Source organism: Astyanax mexicanus, chromosome 20 (assembly GCF_023375975.1).
Source record: "Astyanax mexicanus isolate ESR-SI-001 chromosome 20, AstMex3_surface, whole genome shotgun sequence".
Taxonomy (NCBI): domain Eukaryota; kingdom Metazoa; phylum Chordata; class Actinopteri; order Characiformes; family Acestrorhamphidae; genus Astyanax; species Astyanax mexicanus.
This window is the reverse complement of record NC_064427.1, coordinates 23,173,215-23,197,540: the sequence shown is the minus strand read 5'-3', so window position 1 is coordinate 23,197,540 and position 24,326 is coordinate 23,173,215. Positions and strand designations below refer to the sequence as shown.

Sequence of the window (24,326 nt, the reverse complement as noted above, 5' to 3'; positions counted from 1 at the left end):
TGGCAGATTTAGCTGGTACAGAACTGTTTTTGCCGTTTTTTTGTGTGTGTGATCACTGAAGCAGTGTGGATAAAGACTGCACTGTTTAAAATGTTATGTAGTTGTTTGAAACATGAAAATCACATATTTTTGTAAAAACCTATAATATTACTCTTCTGCCTCAGTCCAGATTCCTCTTTCACACTGAGTGATTGTTCTGGCTATAAGTAGTGGCTCAAATGCAAAGTTCCACTTTCAGACTGTAGGGGAAACGGAGGAGCAAGAAAAAAGGATATTCTATAGTATATTCACAAATTAATTGTTATATACATAAATTATATACATGTAAGTAGGGTCCCCAGTTGGTCAAGCAGTTTAAAGCACCGCCATTATGATCAGGAGATTGCTGGTTCGAATCCCACTCATGCATATTACCATTAGCTGCCAGAGCCCTGAGAGAGCACAATTTAGCCTTGCTCTCTCCGGGTGGGTAGATGGTGCTCTCCCCCCTCATCACTCTTTGGGTGATGTCGATCAGCACAAGGCGTCTGTGAGCTAATATATATTGAAACGTATATATTGAGTCGCTGTGCTTTCCTCCGAGTGCACTGTGATGCTACTTGGCTATGCTGCATCAGCAGCAGTTAGAAAAAGAGTCGGAGTCTGACTTTACATGTGTCAGAGGAAGCATGTGCTAGTCCTCACCATCCTCACCATGTGATGAGGGATATACAGCTATTGGCCAGACTAAATTTAAAATAAATAATTAAAAACAAAAAAATGAAGTATATATTTGTGCATTAGTGTTAGTGGTAATGTGCTGTTTTATGTTTTTTTTTTTTATATATAAAAATTGCTCATGAATTTTAGCCAGAAACAGTGAAAGAAGGCACATTAAAAGCAAATTTCAAAAACAGGTTTCTCAGAGGTTCTTTGGTGTAGACATTTGTGCCAAATAGAATTATAACAAATCAAATAACAAATAACAATCTTTTCAAATGGTTCTAATCGGTTGCACAGTTGTTATGAGTTAAGGAACCCATCAGTACTGATATATAAAGCTCTGAGTAGGGCGTGGATTAGAGGGCTAATGGGCTGCAGATGTGATTGGCTGTTCTGATGTCCATTTAACCTCTATACGCTCAGATGTTCACTATACCACTGATCCCTCAGCCATAATCATAATTAATGTTTTGTATTAAAAGCCCCACCCCCCTCTCTGTCATACCACTCTGTCTTTTCTCTCTGTCGCTCTCTCTCTCTTTCTACTATCTTTGTCTTTCACACTTTTTCCTACACAGTCCCTCTCAGATGTGTCTCTCTCTCTCTGTCTGAAACTTTTACTCTCTCTCTCTCTCTCTCTCTATTATCTTTATATGTCTTTTACACTTTTTCCTCCTCAGTCCCTCTCAGATGCGTCTCTCTTTCTGTCTGAAACTTTTACTTTCTCTCTCTCTCTCTCTCTCTCTCTCTCTCTCTCTCTCTCTCTCTCTCTCTCTTCATGTTCTGTCACCATCTCTCTCTTCTGTTTCTCCTTGTCTTTCAAACTTTTTTCCTCAGCACCTCTCACTCTCTCTCACTCTCTCTTTCTTCCTTCCTTTCCCTTCTTTCAGAATATTTTCTTCACTGAATGATTTAAATTTAAGCTCCACTGTAGCAGTATTGTGGCCAATATTGTGAAAACTAAAATCTTGATCTTTGTTAAATATGTGAACAATTCTTTATTAATTTTTTGTTTATACATTACAACTGAAAAATACAGTTTTATTCATGTTTATTTCCCCCCCCCCCCCAATATCAACAAACAAGGGAAATCAATACTGTGCACGCACAATAAAAAACAAAAGCTTTATTTCAGCTTTACTGAACACTGTGTAAAAATAAATACCCTTATATTTCAGTTTAAGAAAAGTACAAAATCTGAAAATGCAAGTACACTGAGATTTCATCTGGCAAGTTATACATGTAAAGATGTACAATCTTAATTCCCTCATTCTAAAAAATAGTCATTTTGATTAATTAAACTACCGGTAATAAAATGATTTTGATTAACCTTCCAGCACTCTTTAATGTTATTATATTAATATATCAGTGCAGGAGAGCCTGCAGATATCCAGAGCATCTTCACTGAATGCAGGTGTAGTTAATAAAACATCCCCTGTAATTTCCTGTGTACTCTCCGGGCGGTACTGGGAGGAGGTGGCTGTTTGTTAGTGAGTGAGAGAGTGGCAGCGTGGTCCTCTCCTGCTTGCCCTCTTTTTCACACAGCTCTGTCTGCCCTGGGTGGCTGTAGACAGTGGGATTTGAGCGGAATGTAGGCCAGCAGTATTTCTCTTACGTCAAGAGCAGATAGATGAATTGTGCGGATGAGCGGAGAGGTCGCTCGGACAGATAGAGACGCCGTGCCGGTGGGACGGAGGACAACATGAAGACGGTACTGTCTCTGCACAGGAAATGGGTCCACACCGTCAAAGCCATCCGCATCCTCCAGGGCATCGTAAGACCACTCTTACTGTCCTCTCTCTGCACAGCCTGTTGATCAGAGTTTGGGTAACTTTGGCTGAATTGTGGGTGGAGTTTAGAGAACTTTAATTGTGTGTTATTAGAGTGCTGGGAGGTTAATTGAATTAATTTTATTAATTATGTTAATCTAAATACTATTTTAATGCGATTTCTAAAATGGAAATATGTAGAACATACACATATACATATAGAAGCTGTCAAAGGGAATCTCAGTAAATTGTGTATTTTATTATTATTTTTTTCTACACAGGTTATGTATTTTTACACAGTTTAATATATATGCTGGGTGTATGTTTGTATGCTGCAACTTGGTTTTCTTAAAAAAAAAGTCTGAATTAAATATAAGTTTTATGTGCTGTTTTAGTGCTGCACTGTTTTTTTGACTTTCTTTTAAATAAAAGTTAAACAAATATCAGTTGTTGTATATATGATAAAATGGCTCTTATTGTACTGATGATTACTATTTTGGCATAAATTCCAATAAAAATACTGAACAAAACTGAATAATGCTGTCAGACACAAATAACACTCTCTGCATAAGGTTCTCTGTAGCAGAAGACCTGTCGACTTAAAACACTTATATATTTCGGTTCAGCAAACATTCATTCAGTGAAACGTAATTATAAGTTCGTCCGAATAAGTGGAAAAAAGTGTATTAATGTAAACCAATGCTTTCTTAAGCTTTGTTGGTATATCTGTTAGGATGTTAAAATTTTTAAGTGTTGACTAAATTTTAAAAATATTTATTTTTGTTTTTTTTTCTTAAAAGGAAGGCTGTTTACTTTATGTAGTGGTGAGAAACAAAAAACGTCATATTTGAGAGACGACTCGTAGCTTTATAAAGGGAAATGTTTGAGTTAGCAGCTCATATGTGGAGCATCTTTTGCTGGAGTGGAGAGTAAACAGCTGGTCTGAAGTTCATGCTCAGGTCGAGGAGGAGGAAAAAGGCCAGGCAGTTTGCTTTTGCTATTTTTGCAGATATAGCTGCACCAAGAGATGTGTGGTCTGATTTGACCATTCACATTCATGTTGCACGTCCATGAATCGGTGTACAATTTTTAACAATCAGATTTGGCACTTTCACACAGCCATGAAAAAATCTGATCTGAGCCAAACTGAGAAAAAAAATCAGATTTGAGTCACTTCAGCCTGGTAATGTAAACATGGCCTAAATGTTTCCATTTGCTTGTTTTTGACCAAAAAAAAAAAACATTTCATATAAACGTAGACCTTGAAAACTGAATACAAGGTGATTGACCATGTGGTTTTAAAACACTGGAGTATTCTGTTCATTTGAAAGTGAGAGAGATTCCGTGGTGTTGATCCATTGTGTTTTATCAAGTCCAAAGTCAGTGCAGTGTTTTCCCTGGAAAAATCTTACAGCACTTCATGTTTCTCTCTTTTATGAAGATGCAGATTTCATTTTTCAGCAGGACTTGGCACACTGCCCACACTTCCAAAAGTACCAATTGGTCTTACATAATAATCAAATTTTCTAAAAGACTGATTTTTGGGTTTTCATTGGCTGTAAGCTATTATAATAAACAATAAATAAACAAAAAGGCTTAAAATAGATCACTCTGTGTGTAATATATATATATGAAAAGAGTCTAACATTTTTAAGCTAAATTACTGAAATAAAGTGACTTTTCAATGATATTCTATTTGTTTAGTTATTTTTGGTTTTTAGATGCACTAGTAAGTAATATCCACAGAGAAGTTTGGTTGTACATCCATTGTGTTTGTTTATTAGTTTGATAAATTGGTGTTTATTGATAATAATCATAATCAGATGAGCTGCTGTTGGAATTCTCTTAAGAACTTATTCTTTTCTTTAAAAATACCTTTAAATGGAGCCGAGCAGTGCGTGCGTGTTGGATTCTAGGTTAAGGATTATTTAGAACAACAGTGCTATGCATATTTGAAGCCGTGGAGATTAAAGAGCAGTAATCATAATCACTCGTGTGTGTGTGTGTGTCTCTGTGTGTGTGTGTGTCTCTGTGTGTGTGTGTGTGTCTCTGTGTGTGTGTGTGTGTCTCTGTGTGTGTGTGTCTCTGTGTGTGTGTGTCTCTGTGTGTGTGTGTCTCTGTGTGTGTGTGTCTGTGTGTGTGTGTGTCTGTGTGTGTCTGTGTGTGTGTATGTGAGAGAATAAAGAGGTAAATACAGGAATATTACAGTGTTAGGCAGCCGATGGCGAGAAATCCCATAATATTCTGCTGCTTCTGTGTGTTTACTCAGCAAGTTGGGCCTTGAAAGCAGATTTAGTTCAGAACTCAGAGCTCAGAGAAAAAGCCAGAGCTGCAGATTTGAGGTTCTGAAGCGCAGGGCCTGCGGGAAGGCCTGCACAGCAGCTGTGCAATCTGACAGTCTCTTTCATCTCCCTCATATTACACCTTTCTTTCCCTCAGAACCCGGTTATGGAGGAGACGGTGTGGGAGCAGTACACGGTGACCTTACAGCGGGTGAGTGAGATATACGCAGCTTCAGTCAGACCACACCAATAATACAGGAGTAACTAATTTTTCACACTATATGGTGTACTTAAAATCCTTTAAATTTCCCAAAAATCATCAATGCACCTTATAATCTGGTGCACCTTATGTATAAATTCTATCAGTCAGGTATTAAGGAGCAGTAAAGGCACTTCACTGAAGCGCAGCCTTAAACAGGAGTTTCAGTTTCTCCAGCACCGAGACTGGAGCAGTATTAGCATTAGCTGCTAACCACACTAAAAACTAGCTCTTTCGCTGTTCAGAGGTGAGTATTATCGGACTGTAGTCTGTGTGTTTACTGTGTTAAAACAAGCTACGTGGGACGGACTGCTAACTAATATTGCTAGCGAAACACTTAGGGTCCCTCAGTGTTGCCTTGTGGGGGCAGCATTAGCCACTAACTACATCAGGATGGGTTTAGCCGCTATATATTTATATATATATTTCTATGTCCAAATTGCCCATCTCTGCTACACTAGTGGCGGTGGTAGCAACCTTGGTAAAATAGCCAGCTGCTCCATTTCAATGGCTGCAGCACACTGTTTTCCTTCTGCTGTTAATGCCTGGCAACTCGGAGTGAGGAAATGGTACTGGGGGAATAGCAGTGGGCAGATTCGAAGGCTACAACCCACACAGATTCCTGTGATGTTCTGCTCTCTCTCTCGCCCTCGCTCTCTCTCTCGCCCTCGCTCTCTCTCTCTCTCTCTCTCTCTCTCGCTCTCTCTCTCTCTCTCTCTCTCTCTCTCGGCCATCTGGTAGAGCAGGGTTAATGCAGTAGGTTGTATGATTGTTTAGTTTGTGGGTTGGGAAGGGTTTAGAGATTTCATCAAATCACTGCTCTAATCTCAAGAGCGCAGGGCCAGCAGGTACAGTGTCTGTCTCTGTGTCTGTCTGTCTGTGTCTGTGAGTGTGTGTGTGTGTCTGTGTGTCCCTGTGTCTTTGTATATACACTTCTGTTGTTTTCCTTGGGCCTGATGGCTCACCAATGATGACCAGTCAGAATACTATGACCACTTTCTTGTTTTTACACTCAATATTCATCTTATCAACTCAATGTATCATATAGGACATTTTGTAGTTCTATAATTACTTAACTGTAAGAATGCATGTTTTTTGTTATCATTTAATGATCATACACTACAGCAGTGCTGCTGTAGTTTTTAAACACTGTCCCTTAAACACTCACTCTAATAGATCAGTTTAGTCTATTGATGCACAGTTTGTGTTAGTCATTCTCTAGTCCTTCGTCAGTGCTTACAGCACCCTGCCCAGCGGATGCTGCCAACAGGTCACTGCCCACAGGACTAAATAATCGACAAGCAGTGGAGCAGAGATGTTTAAAAGCTCCAGCATCACAGCTGTATCTGACACACTCAAATCTTCATGATATTTTGCTATTAATAAAATCTGTTTATCTACACAGGACTCCAAAATGGGGTTCGGTATCGCTGTGTCCGGCGGGAGGGACAATCCAAATGAAGAAAGTGGAGAAATCTCAATCGTTGTTTCAGATGTTCTTCAAGGAGGGCCTGCAGAAGGCCTGCTATTGTAAGAAGCACATTATCATCAACTAGTCATACTGTGATAATGTTCATAATCAGTTAGTAAGTGTTTTAATACACTTGTCCTGAAAGTTTTCTTTTTGGTTTCTGCTGATAGTGAGAATGACCGGGTGATCCAGGTCAACACAGCTCCCATGGATAATGTCCCTCACTCCTTCGCAGTGCAGACTCTTCGCAAGTGTGGCAAAGTCGCCAAAATAGTAAGTTAGACCTTTAAACTGATGTGTATTATATGTGTGTTTTAAGTTGTAGGTGCTTTAACTAATCAATTTTCTTTTTGTTCTCTTTCGATCAGAAATTACTTTTTCAAGACCTAAAGCACAAATAAAATATTTATAATAAAATATTATAACTGTGAAAATAAAAGCACTAATATCTTGTTTTCAACATTAAGTTGAAATAAGTGTTTGGGTTCATTTGTGTGTTGAATGAAGTAAAGGCACTTTTTTGATGTTGATACAGAGAGAAGCATTTTTAGCATAGGGCTGAGCTCCTCTCTCCTAAGACAGATAAACTGTTTCAATTTTTTTTTTTTTTTTTTGTTAAAGGTTTTAGTCTGGAGTTGACCAGTGTTACTGAACAGTGCACAATACAGGGCAGCCAATCAGAATGGAGGGTATTTGTGTATTGTTCATAACATTGTACAGTAAACAATTTGTTTAAAAGTAAACATTGGTTAAAAAAGCAGCTGAAAAAAGTAATGTAAATAAATGGAGACAAATATTAGGATATGATGATATTCAAAGCTCAAAAAGCTAAAAAAAAAAAAAGATTTTCACACTTTCTTTAATTTTTTTTTTTTTACAGACAGTAAAGAGGTCGCGGAAGGTTCCTGTCAACATGCTGAAGCGTGCTCCCTCCCCAGACGATCGTGTTTTCAGTAACACCGACTACAACGACGATTACGACTACGATCAGGACAGACGCAGCGTGTACAGCCGACCAGATCACGAGATCGTATCAGAGCGCGGCTACCCCGACTCAGAGTATGATTATGATCGCGGCAGCCGCGGTCGAGCGCTGGACCGGGACTTCAGCCCCGACCGTCCGTACCGTCGGGACGGCAGCCGGGGACGACTGCTGGACCGCGAGCGAAGCCCCGACAATCGCTACCGAAGTGACCGCACCCTGGACCGCGACCGGAGTCCTGACCGTAGGTATCGCAGCGAACACACCCTGGACCGGGACTACAGCCCTGACCGCAGTTACCGTGGCGACCGAGGCCGAAGCCCCGACCGACGCTACCGCAGCGACCACACTCTGGACCGGACGCACAGCCCGGACCAGCGCTACAGAGACCGAGAGCCCCGGAGGTACGAGTCCCGGCAGGAGGAGCCCCCGAAGAGGAGCGGCAGCCGAGACCGTCTGGACCGCTCGCCCTCGCCTCCTCCACCACGAGACCCAGAACCCCTCGACAAACCCGTCAGCGTCATGCTGCTGAAGAACCGGCCAAACGATGGTACGCCCATGCACACCACACACTCATCACATACACACTACAGACTACAAATTTAACCAATTTTTTTGTTTACTTAATCATTATAACCTAACATTAAATTATACAGATATACCAGATCATTATAATTAAACCCTCAAAAGCTCTAAAAGACCTCAGACTGAAGCAAAACATCACTAGTTTGATATAATGCAAAACAATACTGTATCTTTGAAATGGCTGCTTTACGGGAAGGTTAATTCCTTCTTAACTTTCTATGGAAGTTTTAATTTAAACATTTAAATTAAATTAAATTTAAATAATGTTTAAATTTAAACATTATATCAAAGTTTCAAATGAAAAAAATCCTTTTTTTTCTACTTTTACATTACTATAACAGACATGAAAACAATTAAGGGACACATGGAATTATGTAGTAAAGAGTTAAAAAAAAAAAACTGAATTGAGATGGTAATTTGAGGTGATTTGGGATGAGCTGGAGCTTTACACAGTGAAGAAAAACCAGCAACTATTATTCAAAACCCCTACAAGACGCTGTTTAAATGTAGAGTAAATAGTCACCCCTTCTTGAGAATGCATTCAGCTATTTTAAACTGCACCCACTGCTAGAACATATGTGCCAATGAACACACACAGCTTGTCTAGTCCCTTTCGTTTTGGAAGTATGGCCAGTAGAATAGGACTCTCTGTAGCAGATAAGCATAAATCTATTGGCAAACTAGAACGGAATAAAGCCCCACCAATATCAGTATTAAGCTTTGAAATAATAGAAGTGAGTTCTCTGGAATGATTGAGCTCCTTCCACTATCACTGTTGGGATGAGTTGAGGAGTTAAGGATGAGGGATGTCTAGATGTCAAAATGTAGCATCTTGAAGCTTTCTCAGGACAGTAGAAATAGTTACATTGGTTCTTTAAGGGCTTGAGTTAAGAAGAACATTTAAATAGACAAGTGTTCCAATACATTAGTTTATATAATGTACAGTATATTCATCATCCTCTCCATTTCTGTTTTTTTTTTTGTTAATTCAGAGTATGGCCTGCGTTTGGGCAGTCAGCTCTTCATTAAGGAGATGACCAGCACAGGACTGGCCTCCAAAGACGGAAACCTGCAGGAAGGAGACATCATTCTGAAGGTCAGCATCAGAAAACCTTCAGCCTTCCTGAATAAAACTTTTAAAACAAATTTGACAGTTAAACAGTTTAATGCAATAAAAATGTGTAAACCAAGTCATGTTTTTGGTTATATCTTACTCAGATAAACGGTACAGTCACAGAGAATCTGTCTCTGAGTGATGCGGGAAAGCTGATCGAGAAGTCTCGAGGGAAGCTGCAGCTGGTGGTGCAGAGAGACCGCCGGCAGATTCTGGTCCGGATGCCTCCGATGGCCGACAGTGATTCAGAACTGGATGGTGAGTCAAGCTAAATCAAAAATCTTATGCTTTTAACATTATTTATTTCAGTCTTAGCCATTATAGTCTTTCTGACCACCCATCAAGGCATGTCAGAGCACCATTATATTATATAAGGCAGGGAGTGGGGGGGGAGAGCCAGCAGAGAGAGATGAAAAAAAAAAAATTATGCTGAACATCACTTATGACATATATTAATATATTCAGTTTCCTATCTCGTTACAAACTGTCAGTTTTTCAGCTGAAAGATATGAGCTGTACAGGAATAGGATAGTACATGAACTGAGGTGACTTTGTTAATGAACGTCTATTATATGGTCTATTTTCATACATAATGCACACCAGATTATAAGGTGCATTAAGCAACAGTTGTAAGGATGCCTACATTGAGGTGAGCAAGGGTGTCGCCATGTTTCCCTCTTAATGGGGAAGTAAACAAAACTGTAATTCTTCAAAAAAAAACAAAAAAACAATTCCTTAGTCAGACAAGCACTGGATGTTAGATTTGGATGGCAAAACACTTCCAAATATTTTAGATTGTCAATATTTTGTCTAAGGGTGAGTTTTCAGTAAAGTTTCATAAAGTCCAGCACTAAGGCTGGGTGCAGCAGCATTAGCATTAGCCGCTATGTAAATGCTACCCGATAGCACTATATGAAGGAAGTGTTTCGGTAAACCAGGGGGCTATCAGCTAGCGGTTCATTGCAAGTAGTTTGTTTTAACACGGTAAACACGCAGACTACAGTCTGATATATTCGCCTCTGAACAGCTAAAGACCTAGCGCTGCGGTTAGCGGCTAATGCTAATGCTGCTGCTCCCAGCATTAGTGCTGGAGAAAATTCACTAAAAACCCATCCTTATAACACTGTACTTTAGTGGAGTGGCTTCACTGCCCCTCAATACTTGACTGGTAGAATTCATACATAAGGTGCACCAGATTATAAGGCGATTTTAAGTGCGCCTAATAGTTGTTGGCTGTAAATTTATGACTACGGTTGTATTAGTCTCTAAATTATTGATTAGCGAAGCAGTGTTAGAGAAAATGTATTGTGTGTGTTTGTCTACCTGATTATTAAAAATGTTAATTGTAAAATGTTGAAATTGTACAGTTTGTTCAGTTTTGGACAGAAATGTTAAGCTGTCCATTGTTCAACTATTCCAAAGATAATACAGTTTGGCATTCTTGGGCCTCTTTTAAAACTCACAGCACTGTTTACTGGACCGGTTAGACTGGAAGCCTTTTCATCTAGACAGAGTGACCCACTTTACTGTCTTCAAAGGGGAGAGAGGGAGGTCCAGTCCATGGCTTTGGCAGCATTATGTATACCCCTCATAATCCAAATAGTGGACAGCTGAAAAAATCATGTTATTATTAGTGTGGCATGTCCCATATTTGGCGGAAGAGGGTTCCCTGATCCCTTCTTTATTGCAGTGCAGATTGAGATGATTCACATTCAGTAAAATTTACATTTTAACTGTAAAATCTGCAGTTATTTGGCACACAGAGATTGATTGTAAAGAACAGTGCTACTATATTTTTCCCTTATTCTTTCTGTGCTTTCCACAGATATTTCTGAGATCGAGTCTTATCGGTCATATTCGCCCCAAGACGATAGACGTGGACACCACTCAGACCTGTCCTCACACTCCTCCAACGAAAGGCTACGGGAAAAGCCAAGGTAACCAACCCAAAATCCAACCTCATAATCTGCACACATTAGAAATTATTTACTGATAGGAATGTCAGACTGTGATGAAGTGGTCATCTTCAAGTCCTGCTTTTGTGTTGGTGGACACAACCAACGAATCTGTGAGTGGAGGCACCGTGGTCGGCAGCAGCTTCTTGTCACACATCATATGCCCAGTAGACCTGGTGTTATGGTGTGGGGTGCAATTTTGTACAATAGTCTTTATTACAGATACTTTGCCAGATCAGCTTTACATTAATATGGTCCTAATAAGGTCCAGAGCCCCGGTTAACAATTTTAGTTTGTAGAATAATAGAAACGATAGAGTACTGTCAAGTTTTGTGGAACTTTTTTTTTTTTTTTTTACGTTCTGGTATGAATGAGTGAAAAAATAAATGTACACTTATATAGCACTTTTTTTTAGAAATTCAAAGACACTTTACAATTAGAGCTTAGATTCTCTGGCCGAACCCGACCCGACTCCAGATTTCTCACCACTTTCTTTGGGCCGGGTTGGGTCAAGCTCAAAGTAAAGTCTGTGACATAAGCGTCTGTTTTTTAATACTATATTTACTTAATTTAAAGCTATGGTGTCTTAATCACAATATAGCAAAGTAAATAATATAAATAAGCTATGCTTCTTCAGTGTTGCAATGTTAACTAACATCATTATGAATAGATTTTGCTCATTTAAACAGTCCGAAAGTGTTTTTTAAAAGCTCAGTTGTAACGCTCTACTTACTAAAAAATATGTCAGGTTTAATTTGGGCTCTGGCTCATAATGACAGTTTATGGGGTGGATTGGGTCTGGTCAGGCTTAGGCTCAGGCAGAATATGTACGGCCTCGAGCCAGGTCGGGTCTGAATTCTTGGGTCTGATTTAAGCTCCAATTCTTGACGATTCTTTATATTATTACCAGCTACACAAGGTACGTTTAAAGGTGTCTTTTTGCTAAAATTACGGAGAACCGCTCGGCCGACTGTCGTTAAGCAAGTTTTAAGGGTTGACTTAATAGTCAGTGCTATATCTTTATAACTAAGGCTGTATTTCTGAAAACATTTTGTCCTTTGAGTTTTAGAGCTGTGAAATTGACTGTGGGGGAAGGCAGCAGGTCATGTTCTCTGCTGCAGTGCTGTTAGCCAATTAGAGGCGATATATTTGTATGTATGAAGATTCATGTGCGAGAACCGAAATCCTTTCTTTCTTCAGAGACCTCTAATTCAGTGATTTAAAGCAGGGCTAAACAGAAACACCTGAGCACATGGCATTAATTCATACTAGAGACCACAACTATACATTTTAAAATAAATGAAAAAAATTATTGAATTATACCTTTTAAACTGTTTACTGGTATTTTATTGATTAATTGATTGATTGATTGATATCATGTGCAATTCAGGGATGAGCCTCCAAACAGACTGGCTAAGATGGGCGCTAAACCGACACCATTCCGAACAGCTCCGGCTCCAGATCTGGATCTGCCACCTCCTCCTCCAGTGGAGCTGGATGAGCCTCACATTGAGGAACCTCCAGGTACACACACTGCCCTTACACTGCCCTGCATTCTGAGAACAGTTCTATCATAATTTAAAGAGATTTGAAGCATGTGTGAGAGTAAAAATATCTTTTATCAACAGCTCCAGTGATCAGTGCTGCCCCAAAAATTAGTATTCCACCAAAACCAAAAGCTGTTCGAAAGGTCCCACTTCAACCAAGCCCAGAAGACCTGGAGATCTACGGGTTTGTTGGATTTTCTTTAGTTTTTGCCTAAGCAATGTTTAGTGATCAATGGAATTTTTATTATTACAAAAACAATTAAAGCTAAATTGTCATTGTCTCTTTTATAATACATTTATGTCCTACTATGTTCTAAATCACGTTTATTTGACGTTCGTTTTCTATCTCTGTACAACCTGGCATTTTTTAGGTGAAAGATGTACAGGAGCTGTACAGGACTAGGATAGTCAAATAAATAATTTTATATATCGCTTTTTACAACTGATGTTTCAAAGCAGCTTTACAGAAATGTGATCACAGGGCGGAGAATCAGGCAAAACATTAAACATACAATACAGAACCTCTAGTGAGCAACAGAGGCAAGAAAACTTCCTTAGAGCTGAAGAAAAAAAAAAAACCTTAGGAGGAACCAAGGATCACATGTACTATTATGGTTAATATGTAAGGATGGGCCTATCCTCCCTTGGTCAGACAACTTTTGGATGGATGTTAAAAAGTCATTATACATCTACACAGGTCTAATACCTTAATTTCCGGGCTATTGAGCATACCTCAAACCAACAAACTGCTGGAATTTTTGCAGCAGGAATGGCATAAAGTTATCCAAAAGCAGTGTGTAAGACTGGTGGAGAAGAACATGCCAAGATGCATGAAAACCAGGGTTATTCCACCAAGCTTTATGAAAATGAACTTGTTTTCTTTGCATTATTTGAGGTTTGAAAGCTCTGCATCTTTTTTGTTATTTCAGCCATTTCTCATTTTCTGCAACTAAATGCTCTAAATGACAATATTTTTATTTGGAATTTATAATGTTGTCAGTAGTTTATAAAATAAAACAACAATGTTAAATTAACTCAAACATATTTCTATAAATAGCAAAATCACAGAAACTGATTAAGAAACTGAAGTGCTCTCTTAAACTTTTTCGGAGCGGTATGTCCTACTGTTTTCTAAACTACATTTATTTGACTGCACCAAGCAAGAAAAAAAGTTCTTAAGTCCAGTTTTTGCTGCGAATATTATCAAACATGTACAGATGAGTTTATCTGTAATAAATAATTTAGAATTTTTTTTTTCTCTTCAGGCCCAACACAGTGATGATGCGCTTCCAGAAGGGTGAGAGTGTGGGGCTGAGGCTGGCAGGGGGAAACGATGTGGGTATTTTCATCGCTGGAGTTCAGGAGGACAGCCCTGCTGAAGTGGAGGGGCTCCGAATGGGGGATCAGATAATGAAGGTACACAAATCACCCTGTGATCAGGATCATGTAGTCTGTGGGCCAATCCCATTTCACTCCTTGGCCCTACCACTTACCCCTACCCCTGTCTTTTCGAGTTTAATCCTTCCCCTTGAAACAGAGTTACAGGAGGAAGGGGTGAAATCCTCCCCTAAGAATTGGGACATCCCTTTAAGCCCCCGATACGACATCTGGAGCGCTAAAGTTCAGTAACCTAGCTGCTGCTGCTGCTGGTTAAGTAATTAACTTTAGGGCGTATTTTATTGTATGTCTTCAGAAAAAATAAAATGTAAAAAATAAATTATTATTGTTCCTTCCTCCCTTCCTCTGTGATGGGGAGCTGAAGTTAGCTTTAAGTTGCTTTTATTTTATTATATTTCATTTTTCCATTCCGCCTTAAATGCTGCAGCCCATGCCATCTGTTGCTCCATTTAAGGTGGAACGGGCAAGTTAAATAGCTAGTTACTGAGACAAACTACTATCTTTTTTAAGCTTGTTATGAAAAAATTGGCTATCAAACATTGAAACTACACATTAATCTATGGTAATATAGTGCCAATTATCACTTTTAACAAAGAAAATATTTACATTTGTGGGTTTCTTTGGAGACAAGTGATTACCAGTGATTTTCATACCCCTCACTTTGAAGTGTGCATCTGAAAAATCTCAGTATGATGGGCTAACAAGCCCTATCCCTTCCCCCTACCCCTCCAGCCTATCAAGAATCAGGACACCCCTACCCCTTGGCATAGTAAGTGTTAGGGCCAAGGGGTAAAATGGGATTGAGCCTCTTTATTTGTTTTACTTAAAAAATAATAATAATAATAATAAGAGCTTGCAAATAATATTCAATACTTGTTTTTAAACCCGTGCTGTTGATTTCCCCTCTGCAGGTGAATAGCATGGACTTCAGAGGCATGGTGAGAGAGGATGCCGTTCTGTATTTGTTGGAGATCCCAAAAGGAGAGGATGTCACTATCCTGGCACAGAGCAAACCAGAAGGTACACAACACAGACATCACTGTAGCGATTTGAAACACTGTGGTACTCTAGAAAAAACATTCTAACACGATCAATAGAAGAAAATGATAAATGCCACAATAACAATTTCAAAACTGTGTTTAATCAGGATTTAACCTTAAATATTTTCAATCATGTGCTCTTTTCAAAAATAAGAAAATAGACAATAATATACTGGTCAGCATACTCATGGCAAGGCAATTTAAATTATCGTAGTAAGATTGAGTCATGGCAGTGATGTAGTTTATTTTTCTAGCTTTTCCAACATAATAATAGCATAATAACAGTTGAAATAATCTTTTCAGCTTGTTTCTACTATTAACTCATATACAGTAAATCCCCCTGACTATATTAACAATTATTTGTTTTATTTGTTTGTTTGTTGCAGTGTATAGTGACATCCTGTCTTCAGGCAGAGGGGATAACTTCTTCATCAGAACTCATTTTGACCATGAGAAAGATGCTCCGCAGGGCCTGGCCTTCACCAGGGGAGAGGTGTTTAAGGTGGTGGACACGCTGTATGACGGCAAACTGGGAAGCTGGCTGGCCATCCGCACTGACCGAGACAACCAGCTACTAGAGAAGGGAATCATCCCCAGCAAGAGCAGGTGTGTGCTTCATTTTATTTGTAAGCGTCTTTATAATACAAGCCACTGGATGCTCTGAATTTCAGATATTTTCCCATGTTGTTGATGAACAGTAGGTTTTGGTTGCTCAGTGACATAACCGTCCATAAACAGCACAGTGATTTAACAGTTGTTTGACTTTAATTTGGGCTTCCCCTTGGGTGTGTGTGGAGATTTAAGATGCTTTTACACCTCCCAAAGGTGTTTAGTCTATAACTTCAGCCTTCTTGCTGTGTTAAAACTATATCTGATATCAGACTCTTTGACCCTTTGCATGCAGGTGTCACGCAATCACGTACGGTGCATTACGGTGCTGGTGATTCCTGTATCTACTGTAGCTGTAGATTAACCCTTATTTATAAACAGGAATAAAAGGAATTCAAACAAAAACTAAATTATGCTAAGAGGAAGACAGAATTCGGCACAACCAATCAGTGCAAAGTATAGGGAGACACAGCCCAAGTAGGTGTTGATGAAAGGGTGCAACAAATTTCTGTACCAGTTATCTTTACGTTTTTTTAATAATAGCTAATGTCTCGAAAATCGATTTTTGGTGTAGTAAAACATGATTAAAGAGTACTAACCTTTGTTGAATAGCCCACCTCCACTCTCCCACAGCGTTCCAAGATCCAGACATTTTAACAGTTTGTCCAGACTCCCTTAGACTGGGTGACACGGGGCATAATTTGCCCCCCAGTAAATCGCTTTTTCCACCGTTATCCAGCTCAAATTAGCTCCACACCTGTTTGGTAGAATCTGAAGAGTCCTGACATTTAAAACAAGCCATTATTAACTTTAATACTGCACAAGAACCTTTTTAAAAAACACTGTTTACAACCCATAGCATAGCCTAATCTCTAGGTGCTGCTATCTTACTGGATCTGGAAAGCTGCGTGAGAGCCGAGGTGTTTAATACTCTTAATCATGTTTTACTACACCCAAAGTCAATTTTATACCAGAGTTTTCCTTTAAACACAGCTCAGCTCAGCCAATCACGTGTTGGTTCACGCGACTGATTGACTGTGATGTACTGACTCGCACTAACAGGGCTGAACAGATGGCCAACGTGCAGAGTGCCCAGAAAGGCGGGGGCAGTGACCGAGGGGACTTCTGGAGGCTGAGAGGTCAAAGAGCAGGCAAGAAGAAGGACCTGCGCAAAAGCAGAGAGGACCTTACTGCCAACCCGGGGACCACGCGCTTCCCAGCGTACGAGAGGGTGGTGCTGCGAGAGGGTACGTCAGATATCCACCCTCCGTTTCTTATTCTCCTGCAGTGGCTTTACTGATACATTTTAAACCCCAGTGCTGCTGTGCTGGTCTAACCCTGCTGCTGTGTGTTCTGCTCTGCAGCTGGGTTCAGGAGGCCTGTGGTTATTTTTGGGCCGATCGCAGATGCGGCCAACGAGAAGCTGGCGAATGATATGCCGGAGGAGTTTGTTCTTGCAAGTAGGTGCTAAATGATATGATGGTGTCTGCTCCTGGGGGGTCGTTCCACCGGGTAGGGGGTATTCTGCAGTGCTAATTGTTGTTTGTTCATGTTTGGACTTGTTTACAGAGACAGAACCTAAAGATGCAGGCTCTGAGAAATCTTCAGGAGTGGTGAGGCTCAACACCATCAGACAGATCATTGAACAGGTAAGAATTAAATTTCCTCATACGCCTCCATTTTTCTGTTTCCCAGAGATCTTTCCTGCTGAGTGTAGTTCTAACCTGCATCTTACTGCACTTCATATTATTACTGTCCAGTGAAAACCAAGTATCTCCTAAACAGCAACTTTACAGGAGAGAGATAAGAGCTTCTTTACTTTCGTGATCCAGCAGACTATGCCACTATGATCTGCCACTATGATCAGTGGCGTGCCACTATGATCAGAGGATTGCTGGTTCGAATCCCGTTCATGCAGCTTGCCCTCAGCTGCTGAAGCCCTGAGAGAGCACAATTGACCTTGCTCTCTCTGAGTGTGTAGATGGTGCTCTTTCTCCTCATCACTCCTAGGGTGATGTCAATCAGCACAAGGCGTCTGTGAGCTGTTGTATCAGACTTGTATCAGCTTTCCTCCGAGCACACTGTGACGTGAATCAACTGAAAGATTTTGGCGTCAGGAATAATTTTATGCTTCTATAAGCTGTTTGAATGGCTCCCTTATTGTGACGTCACAATAAGAAAACCAGCACAGATCCACCCTAGCACCTCCCTCTCACTTATCCTCACTCATCAACCCCCACCACAACCCCACCCACTAGATTAATTTAATTATTCCCAATTTCAGCGATTTTAGTTGAGAACCTCAGACACTACACAGCGTGATTAGCCAGTAGACTTCGTCTGAGGGAAGGATCTGTACATGCTGTCTGTGGCAAGTCAGCTGACGTGGTGAATGGATGTACTATGCATTTGTGTTTTTGCGCATCTGTGTCCCCAATCGGTGCAACTTAGCTAAATAAGCTAAATGCATTCATCAAAGGTGTGTCCACAAACATTTGGAATACCTAGTGCAAATCACTATATGGTTGATGACCACGGTGAGTACTTATAGTAAGTACTAAACTTTAGATAACTTGGTTGTTTCTTGTCTTTTGTTTCCTAGAACAAGCACGCTTTGCTCGACGTCACCCCCAAGGCTGTGGACACCTTGAACTACACCCAGTGGTACCCCATCGTAGTCTTCCTCAACCCAGACAGCAAGCAGGGCGTGAAGACCATGAGGAACCGCCTGGTGCCTGGCTCCAGCCGCAGCTCCCGCAAGCTCTATGAGCAGGCTGTGAAACTGAGGAAGACCTGCTCCCACCTCTTCACTGGTCAGTCTCTTCTGATGAATGCATTCAGCTAATTAAAAGCTTAAAACCCACTGCTGACACAGATTTGCAAATGCACACAAACACACAGCTTGTCTAGTCCCTGTAGAAAAGTATTGCCTAATGCCAGAGGTGGGTTAGACTGTATATAGTCCCCACGACTTGAGCTGTGAAGTGGTAGGCTATAATCTGTGGAATGATGGTGCTCCATAGACTTTTCATGATAGTTGTTATGATAAAAAATATGTATTTTGGAGATTAATGAACATTACATTCCAATTCCAAAATGTTCAGTATTTGAGTTATTTCTCTGAAAATGTATGATGTATATATGTAATAATATTATCATTATATCAGTGGCTAAAAATAGTCTTAAAATAGTAAAATGTATTTTTTGTTCAAACAAAGCTAGTAATAGTAACATAGCAGACCTAGTTCTCCATCTAATACATTTGAGATGAGTTGGGCTGGTGTACGGTTTAAAAGAAATAATGACTTGACACAATGATAGGTGTCTCAATATGTATTTTTGTCCATATACTGTAGTAACTAATAACTTGAACTTGATTTTTTGCTAAATATAGACATATGTTTCATGAGATTCAAGTATTTGTCCTGAAATATTTTTTTCTTCTTTGTAGCCACTGTAGATCTCAGCTCAGCTCATGATGCGTGGTATGGAGGTCTGAAGGAGACCATTCGCGAGCAGCAGAGCAAAGCTGTGTGGGTCTGTGAGGGAAAAGTAAGACACTAATTACCCTGACAGCTATACGCTGACAAGTTGATTTCTCAGATTAACACTAAACTAAACTTTCCATCGTTGTTTAGCTGGATGGCACGGAGGAGGATCTGGACCTTCATGATGATCGCATGTCCTACTTGTCAGCCATGAGCGCGGACTACCTCAGCATGGACAGCCGTCTGACCAGTGATTACGAGGACACTGCTGATGAGGGAGGAGCTTACACCGATAACGAGCTGGACGAGCCCATGGATGAGCCGCAGGTGTCTGGAACCAGCCGCTCCTCAGAGCCGGTAATGCCTGATGAGGTGAGATGCCGTGACTGCAGTGAATTTACACATGCACACCACTAAATAGAGACAGGGACTAAGCAGAAGGTAGTTCTGTGTTCTCTGTGTTTCTGAGGGGCAACTGGTGTTGAGAAATGGTGATTAAACGCCAAATCCCATAAGAGACACCTTATTTTATGAGTTTCTTTGCATTTACCAAATTGAAAACCTCTGGAATATAATCAAGAGAAAGATGGATGATCACAAGCCATCAATTGAAGCTGAACTGCTTACATTTTTTGCACCAGGAGTGGAAAAAAGTTATTCAAAAGCAGTGTGTAAGATTGGTGGAGAGAACATGTCAAGATGCATGAAAACTGTGATTTGAAACCAGGGTTATTCCACCAAATATTGATCTTGTTTTCTTTGCATTATTTGAGGTCTGAAAGCTCTGCATATTTTTTTTTATTTCAGCCTTTTCTCATTTTCTGCAAATAAATGCTCTAAATAACAATATTTTTATTTGGAGTTTGGGATAAATGTTTAGTCAGTGTTTAGGAATCTCAGGTAGTCATTTGCTGTTTAATGCTCCCCTCTGCAGGATGCATGAAGAACTGCAGCTAACTATCTGTGGATGCACATGTGTGTATCTGTGATTTACTGGTGGTTAAACGAGTGGTTTTGTCCAGCCCTGTTACTGACTGATTTATTTGTGAAATATCAGAATGAGCTTGATGACAAATTTCTGAAATAAAAGAGGGTTTTATTTGGCACAAAAAGTTTGTTTTATTGGCCCACTAAATAGGATATGTTACTTTTAATTTGGATTGGGTCTTTCTGGATCTTTCTCACTCCTTCCCTTTTTCCGTCACAGAGACCGGCTCCTGTACCCCGTATGAAGCGGGCCGGCAGCAGAGAGGTGCTGCGAGACCCCAGCCCCCCTCCCTCCTTCGTTCCAGAGCCTCCTAAGGTAACTCCGTTTAATTATTATACCTATTTCTTCTCTATTTGTTCATTTTCACCTCTTTTTCTTTTCTTTAAAATGATAGTTAGTTTAAATTGATGACCGATTTAGTCCATCAGCCATGTTTGATCTGTGAAGCTGAATTCTTTATATGGGAAGTGGTCAGAGGTATTGACTCCTCCCCTCTGTTTGTGTTGCAGGTGAGATCTCACACTCGCAGCAGCGACAACAGAAGTTTTGACTCTCACTCCAGCAGCACAGTGAGCAGCGACACCCCCGTCAGCTCTAAACCTCTGCCACCCCCCGTGGCTCTCAAACCCAGCTTCTCCGGTCGACCCGCTCCGGCCCAGGAACCAAACTCAAACGCAGAAGATCCAGCCAGCCGCTCGTTCCTCGGCAAGGTGAAGGCCTTTGAGCAGATGGACCACCTGGCCCGAGCGCAGAGGATGCTGGAGCTGCAGGAGGCTGAACATGCACGGGTGAGTGTCCCTGTCTCATGCTGGAGCTGTATCACCGTTCACACTTAATATACAGCAATACTTATATATATATATATATATATATATATATATATATATATATATATATATATATATATATATTTAGCAATATGGATTTGATTAGCTGCTTCTGTACAAAATGAACTCTTATATGGGGGACCCAGGACCTGGGACACACATTGTCTCATGGTCATTAAGTTGTGATTCCCTTTTATAAAATACAAACCAAATTTTTATTTTTAAAAAATAGCCTTAAAAATGCATTTAAACATACACTACATATGGATGCAAATCTAATTTAAGAGGATATTTTAAAGGAGGAACCTGACAACTACATGTATAAAATTTACCATAGTAAAATGTAAAATCAAAACTGCACAAAATATATGAGGACACAAAATTTAATATTTCACTTCTCTGCATTCAGTAAGTACATTCAGTATGTTAGTAAGAAACTCTCTCTCTCTTTCCCCCCAAGAGAAAATACAAGTACAAAATCAGATGAGCATAAATTACTTAAACTCTTTTTTTTTTTTTTTTTTATGTATTTAATGTTTCTTTTTTTTTTTTTTTTTTAATATATACATGCTGTCCATGACCCACATTTGGGTCCCGACCCACCAGATATACTTTAATTCAAATTATCCAATTTGGCCACACCATAAAAAGTGGTGCTTGAGATTCACTAAATCCTCGGCACATGACCTGTTTGGCTTGATCAGAGTATTCTAGAGTTCTAATGTTTTATAAGTTCAGAATTTTGCCAAGTACTCTGATCCATCCCAAATAATTATGATGTATTGAGTGTTGTAAAATCCTACATAACTGGAAATCCTCTCTTTCTCTTTGCAGCTGGAAATCTCCCAGAAGCATCCTGATATTTATGCGGTTCCCATCAAACCCAAGCCCAACCAGAACAGACCACAACCTATTGGGTGAGAACAGCGTTGTTGCTGCTGTGGTTCCTAAACGATTCCACTTTTTTTAAAAATAATTTTTTCTGTTTTAAAATGTAAGAATTTGTTGTTGATTCTTCTTACTGATCTAAAATTAGTAAGCAGAGTACAGAGTGGACCTGGAGCATTAGCATTGCTAGCTAACATGCAGGCTACAGGCAGATAATACTCACCTTTGAATAGCGAAAGAGCTAGCGATTAGCGCGGTTAGTGGCTAATGCTGCTCCAGCTGTGCTAGCCGGGGTAAGCAGCAGGGTACAGGCCGATAATACCTCTGAGTGTGGAAATAGCGGTTAGCAGCTAATGCTACTGAAATTCCTTTATAACGCTGTACTTCAGCAGAGTGGCTTTACTGCTCCTTAATACCTTGAGACTGGTAAAATTTATACATAAGATGCACCTAATTAAAATGCACGCTGATCATTTTTGGGAAATTGAAAAGATTTTAAATGCACCTTATATTTAGTTTCTAAAGGACCTCTCTTCTCTTGTGTTTTTTTATGTGTTAGGTCCAGTTCGAACTCTGAATCCCACGGCTCATCTTCCAAACCGCCCTACATGGAGGGTCGAGGACCGTACCGCTCCACTGCTGAAGATGACGAGGAAGATTATCGCCGTCAGCTGTCTGACCAAACTCGCAGAGGCTACTACAACCCACAGAAATACAACGACACTGAACTGTAGGACTCCCAGCAGCCTCCGTGATTACAATTTCACCAATTGTTGCTTTACCAATAAATATGTACTTTCATAGAAACCATGGCAAGATTGGGCAACCTTAACAGAACAATCTGTTGAGAATCTGTTGTAGCTCCCTCTTTTTTTGGCAAAATTTTGCAAAATTGTATTCTAATATTTAGTGTTATTTATCAATTATGAGCAACATAAATAATCAATTTGATTAAATGAGGTTTTTGCAAAACCATTAAAAAGCTTGTCCAATCTTTCATCAGTTGCTATGAAACTTTACATTTATGGGCGGAGCTTAGATAAGCACATAACAACCTGATCCAGTGTTTTACAACGAACACTGGCAACCTTTAATCAATGTTTGGTTGCTGTTCTAAACCCACGTTTGATTACAGACTTCTGAAAATCATGCCCTTTTAAGAAAATCCAGCATAAAAAAGGGACTTTTTCCCTTGAATGTCTCGAGATCATTGGATGCTTGGAGTTGCATGGTAGTTCCTAAGTTTTGAGAATATGAATGATGCAATATCTATAACAACTTTACTTTTAATTCTAGAATATGCTGATGTTTGTTGGACAATATTGGATCAGTGTGTTCTGTACGACCTTTAGGAACCAGTTTCCCAGACAGGGATTAAGCCTAGTTTTGGACTAACCAGCATTTTGAGATTTGTAGATTTTCCATTAGAATAAATTATAGTCTACGACTACATTTTCATTTACATTTTTTAGCATTTTAGCTGAATTTAGCTTATCCAGAGTGGCTTACAAGGTTGTTCTTATTTCAGAGGTGGACCGATGTAGTCTTAGGAGTGACGCCCGTGACTCTTATTGGTGTATTGAACTGCAGTCTCCCACATAATATGGTAGGTCACTGACAAGTGGTGGTGTTATCCACTGTGCTACACCAATTACTGTAAGACTAGGCTTAATCTCTGTTCAGGAACCCTAACTCATGGTGTTTTGGCTTCTGAGTTTGCTGTTAAATTACACGTTTAACACTTTATCATTCATCACCTCTCTCAGTATACTAAGGGCTTTGTGAAAGCATGCATTTATTAAATATGGATGGGGAGTGTGGAGTTGAGCATATATAGCACTACCTGCCGTCCTTTTCTGAAAAGTGAACATGCTCTATTTTTCTGTTTTTATATTTTTATGTTTTTTATATGAAACAGAAAGACGTGGTGTATATTTTCATGTAGCTTCACTATTCTATTGACTGTTCTATTGAATATTTTGTTACATATCTCTGAAAAATGATTTTATTCATCTGTAGTATCTGTATTGTTTCCTCTATTGAGAGTTTATAAATATTGGAATATAAAGAAAAAGACAATCTATGTATGAATGAGATCTAAGAGATGATCTATCCTGTTCTGTTCACCTGCCTTAAAAGCTTTTGGAAGGCTTTTGGAAGAGGTACAGCTACAGTTTGTCATGTTTATGCGTATTCTACTGAATTTCCATACTATATACTGAATTTTTATACCAGCTTTTTTGAATACATATTTGGATACACTGGAAATGTGATTGGTTAATAGTAGGTCCGTACGATTTCTGTATCTTTATTATGATCTCTGCTCTGGACTCCCTGTGAAAGTGGATAATGTAGAAAATCAAAAGTGTTTTTAAACTTGTCAAAGACAATAAAATTATAATAATAAATGAAACACAGAAAG

At 39.7% G+C, this 24,326-nt stretch overlaps 1 protein-coding gene across 4 annotated transcripts in view; it reads left to right on the top strand.

Moving 5' to 3' along the window:
• tjp2a (tight junction protein 2a (zona occludens 2)) overlaps nucleotides 1-24,325 on the top strand; it is a 44,529-nt gene extending 20,204 nt beyond the window's left edge. For 3 of the 4 annotated variants that reach the window (XM_007255016.4, XM_007255015.4, XM_015607285.3), the window contains 22 exons: nucleotides 4,911-4,964; nucleotides 6,418-6,542; nucleotides 6,654-6,756; nucleotides 7,364-8,015; nucleotides 9,043-9,146; nucleotides 9,269-9,422; nucleotides 10,990-11,101; nucleotides 12,510-12,643; nucleotides 12,748-12,850; nucleotides 13,932-14,082; nucleotides 14,976-15,084; nucleotides 15,491-15,710; nucleotides 16,776-16,960; nucleotides 17,078-17,173; nucleotides 17,283-17,362; nucleotides 18,316-18,526; nucleotides 19,165-19,265; nucleotides 19,352-19,573; nucleotides 20,409-20,504; nucleotides 20,699-20,977; nucleotides 21,851-21,933; nucleotides 22,464-24,325. In XM_007255016.4, coding sequence (XP_007255078.3) covers nucleotides 4,920-4,964; nucleotides 6,418-6,542; nucleotides 6,654-6,756; nucleotides 7,364-8,015; nucleotides 9,043-9,146; nucleotides 9,269-9,422; nucleotides 10,990-11,101; nucleotides 12,510-12,643; nucleotides 12,748-12,850; nucleotides 13,932-14,082; nucleotides 14,976-15,084; nucleotides 15,491-15,710; nucleotides 16,776-16,960; nucleotides 17,078-17,173; nucleotides 17,283-17,362; nucleotides 18,316-18,526; nucleotides 19,165-19,265; nucleotides 19,352-19,573; nucleotides 20,409-20,504; nucleotides 20,699-20,977; nucleotides 21,851-21,933; nucleotides 22,464-22,638 — 3,540 coding nt within the window. In that variant the 5' untranslated portion in view covers nucleotides 4,911-4,919 and the 3' untranslated portion in view covers nucleotides 22,639-24,325. Of the gene's footprint in view, nucleotides 1-2,337; nucleotides 2,477-4,910; nucleotides 4,965-6,417; nucleotides 6,543-6,653; nucleotides 6,757-7,363; nucleotides 8,016-9,042; nucleotides 9,147-9,268; nucleotides 9,423-10,989; nucleotides 11,102-12,509; nucleotides 12,644-12,747; nucleotides 12,851-13,931; nucleotides 14,083-14,975; nucleotides 15,085-15,490; nucleotides 15,711-16,775; nucleotides 16,961-17,077; nucleotides 17,174-17,282; nucleotides 17,363-18,315; nucleotides 18,527-19,164; nucleotides 19,266-19,351; nucleotides 19,574-20,408; nucleotides 20,505-20,698; nucleotides 20,978-21,850; nucleotides 21,934-22,463 lie in introns of those variants that run through there. The other variant, XM_049468533.1, reaches the window with a different exon arrangement.
• Nucleotide 24,326: the final 1 nt, after the last annotated feature.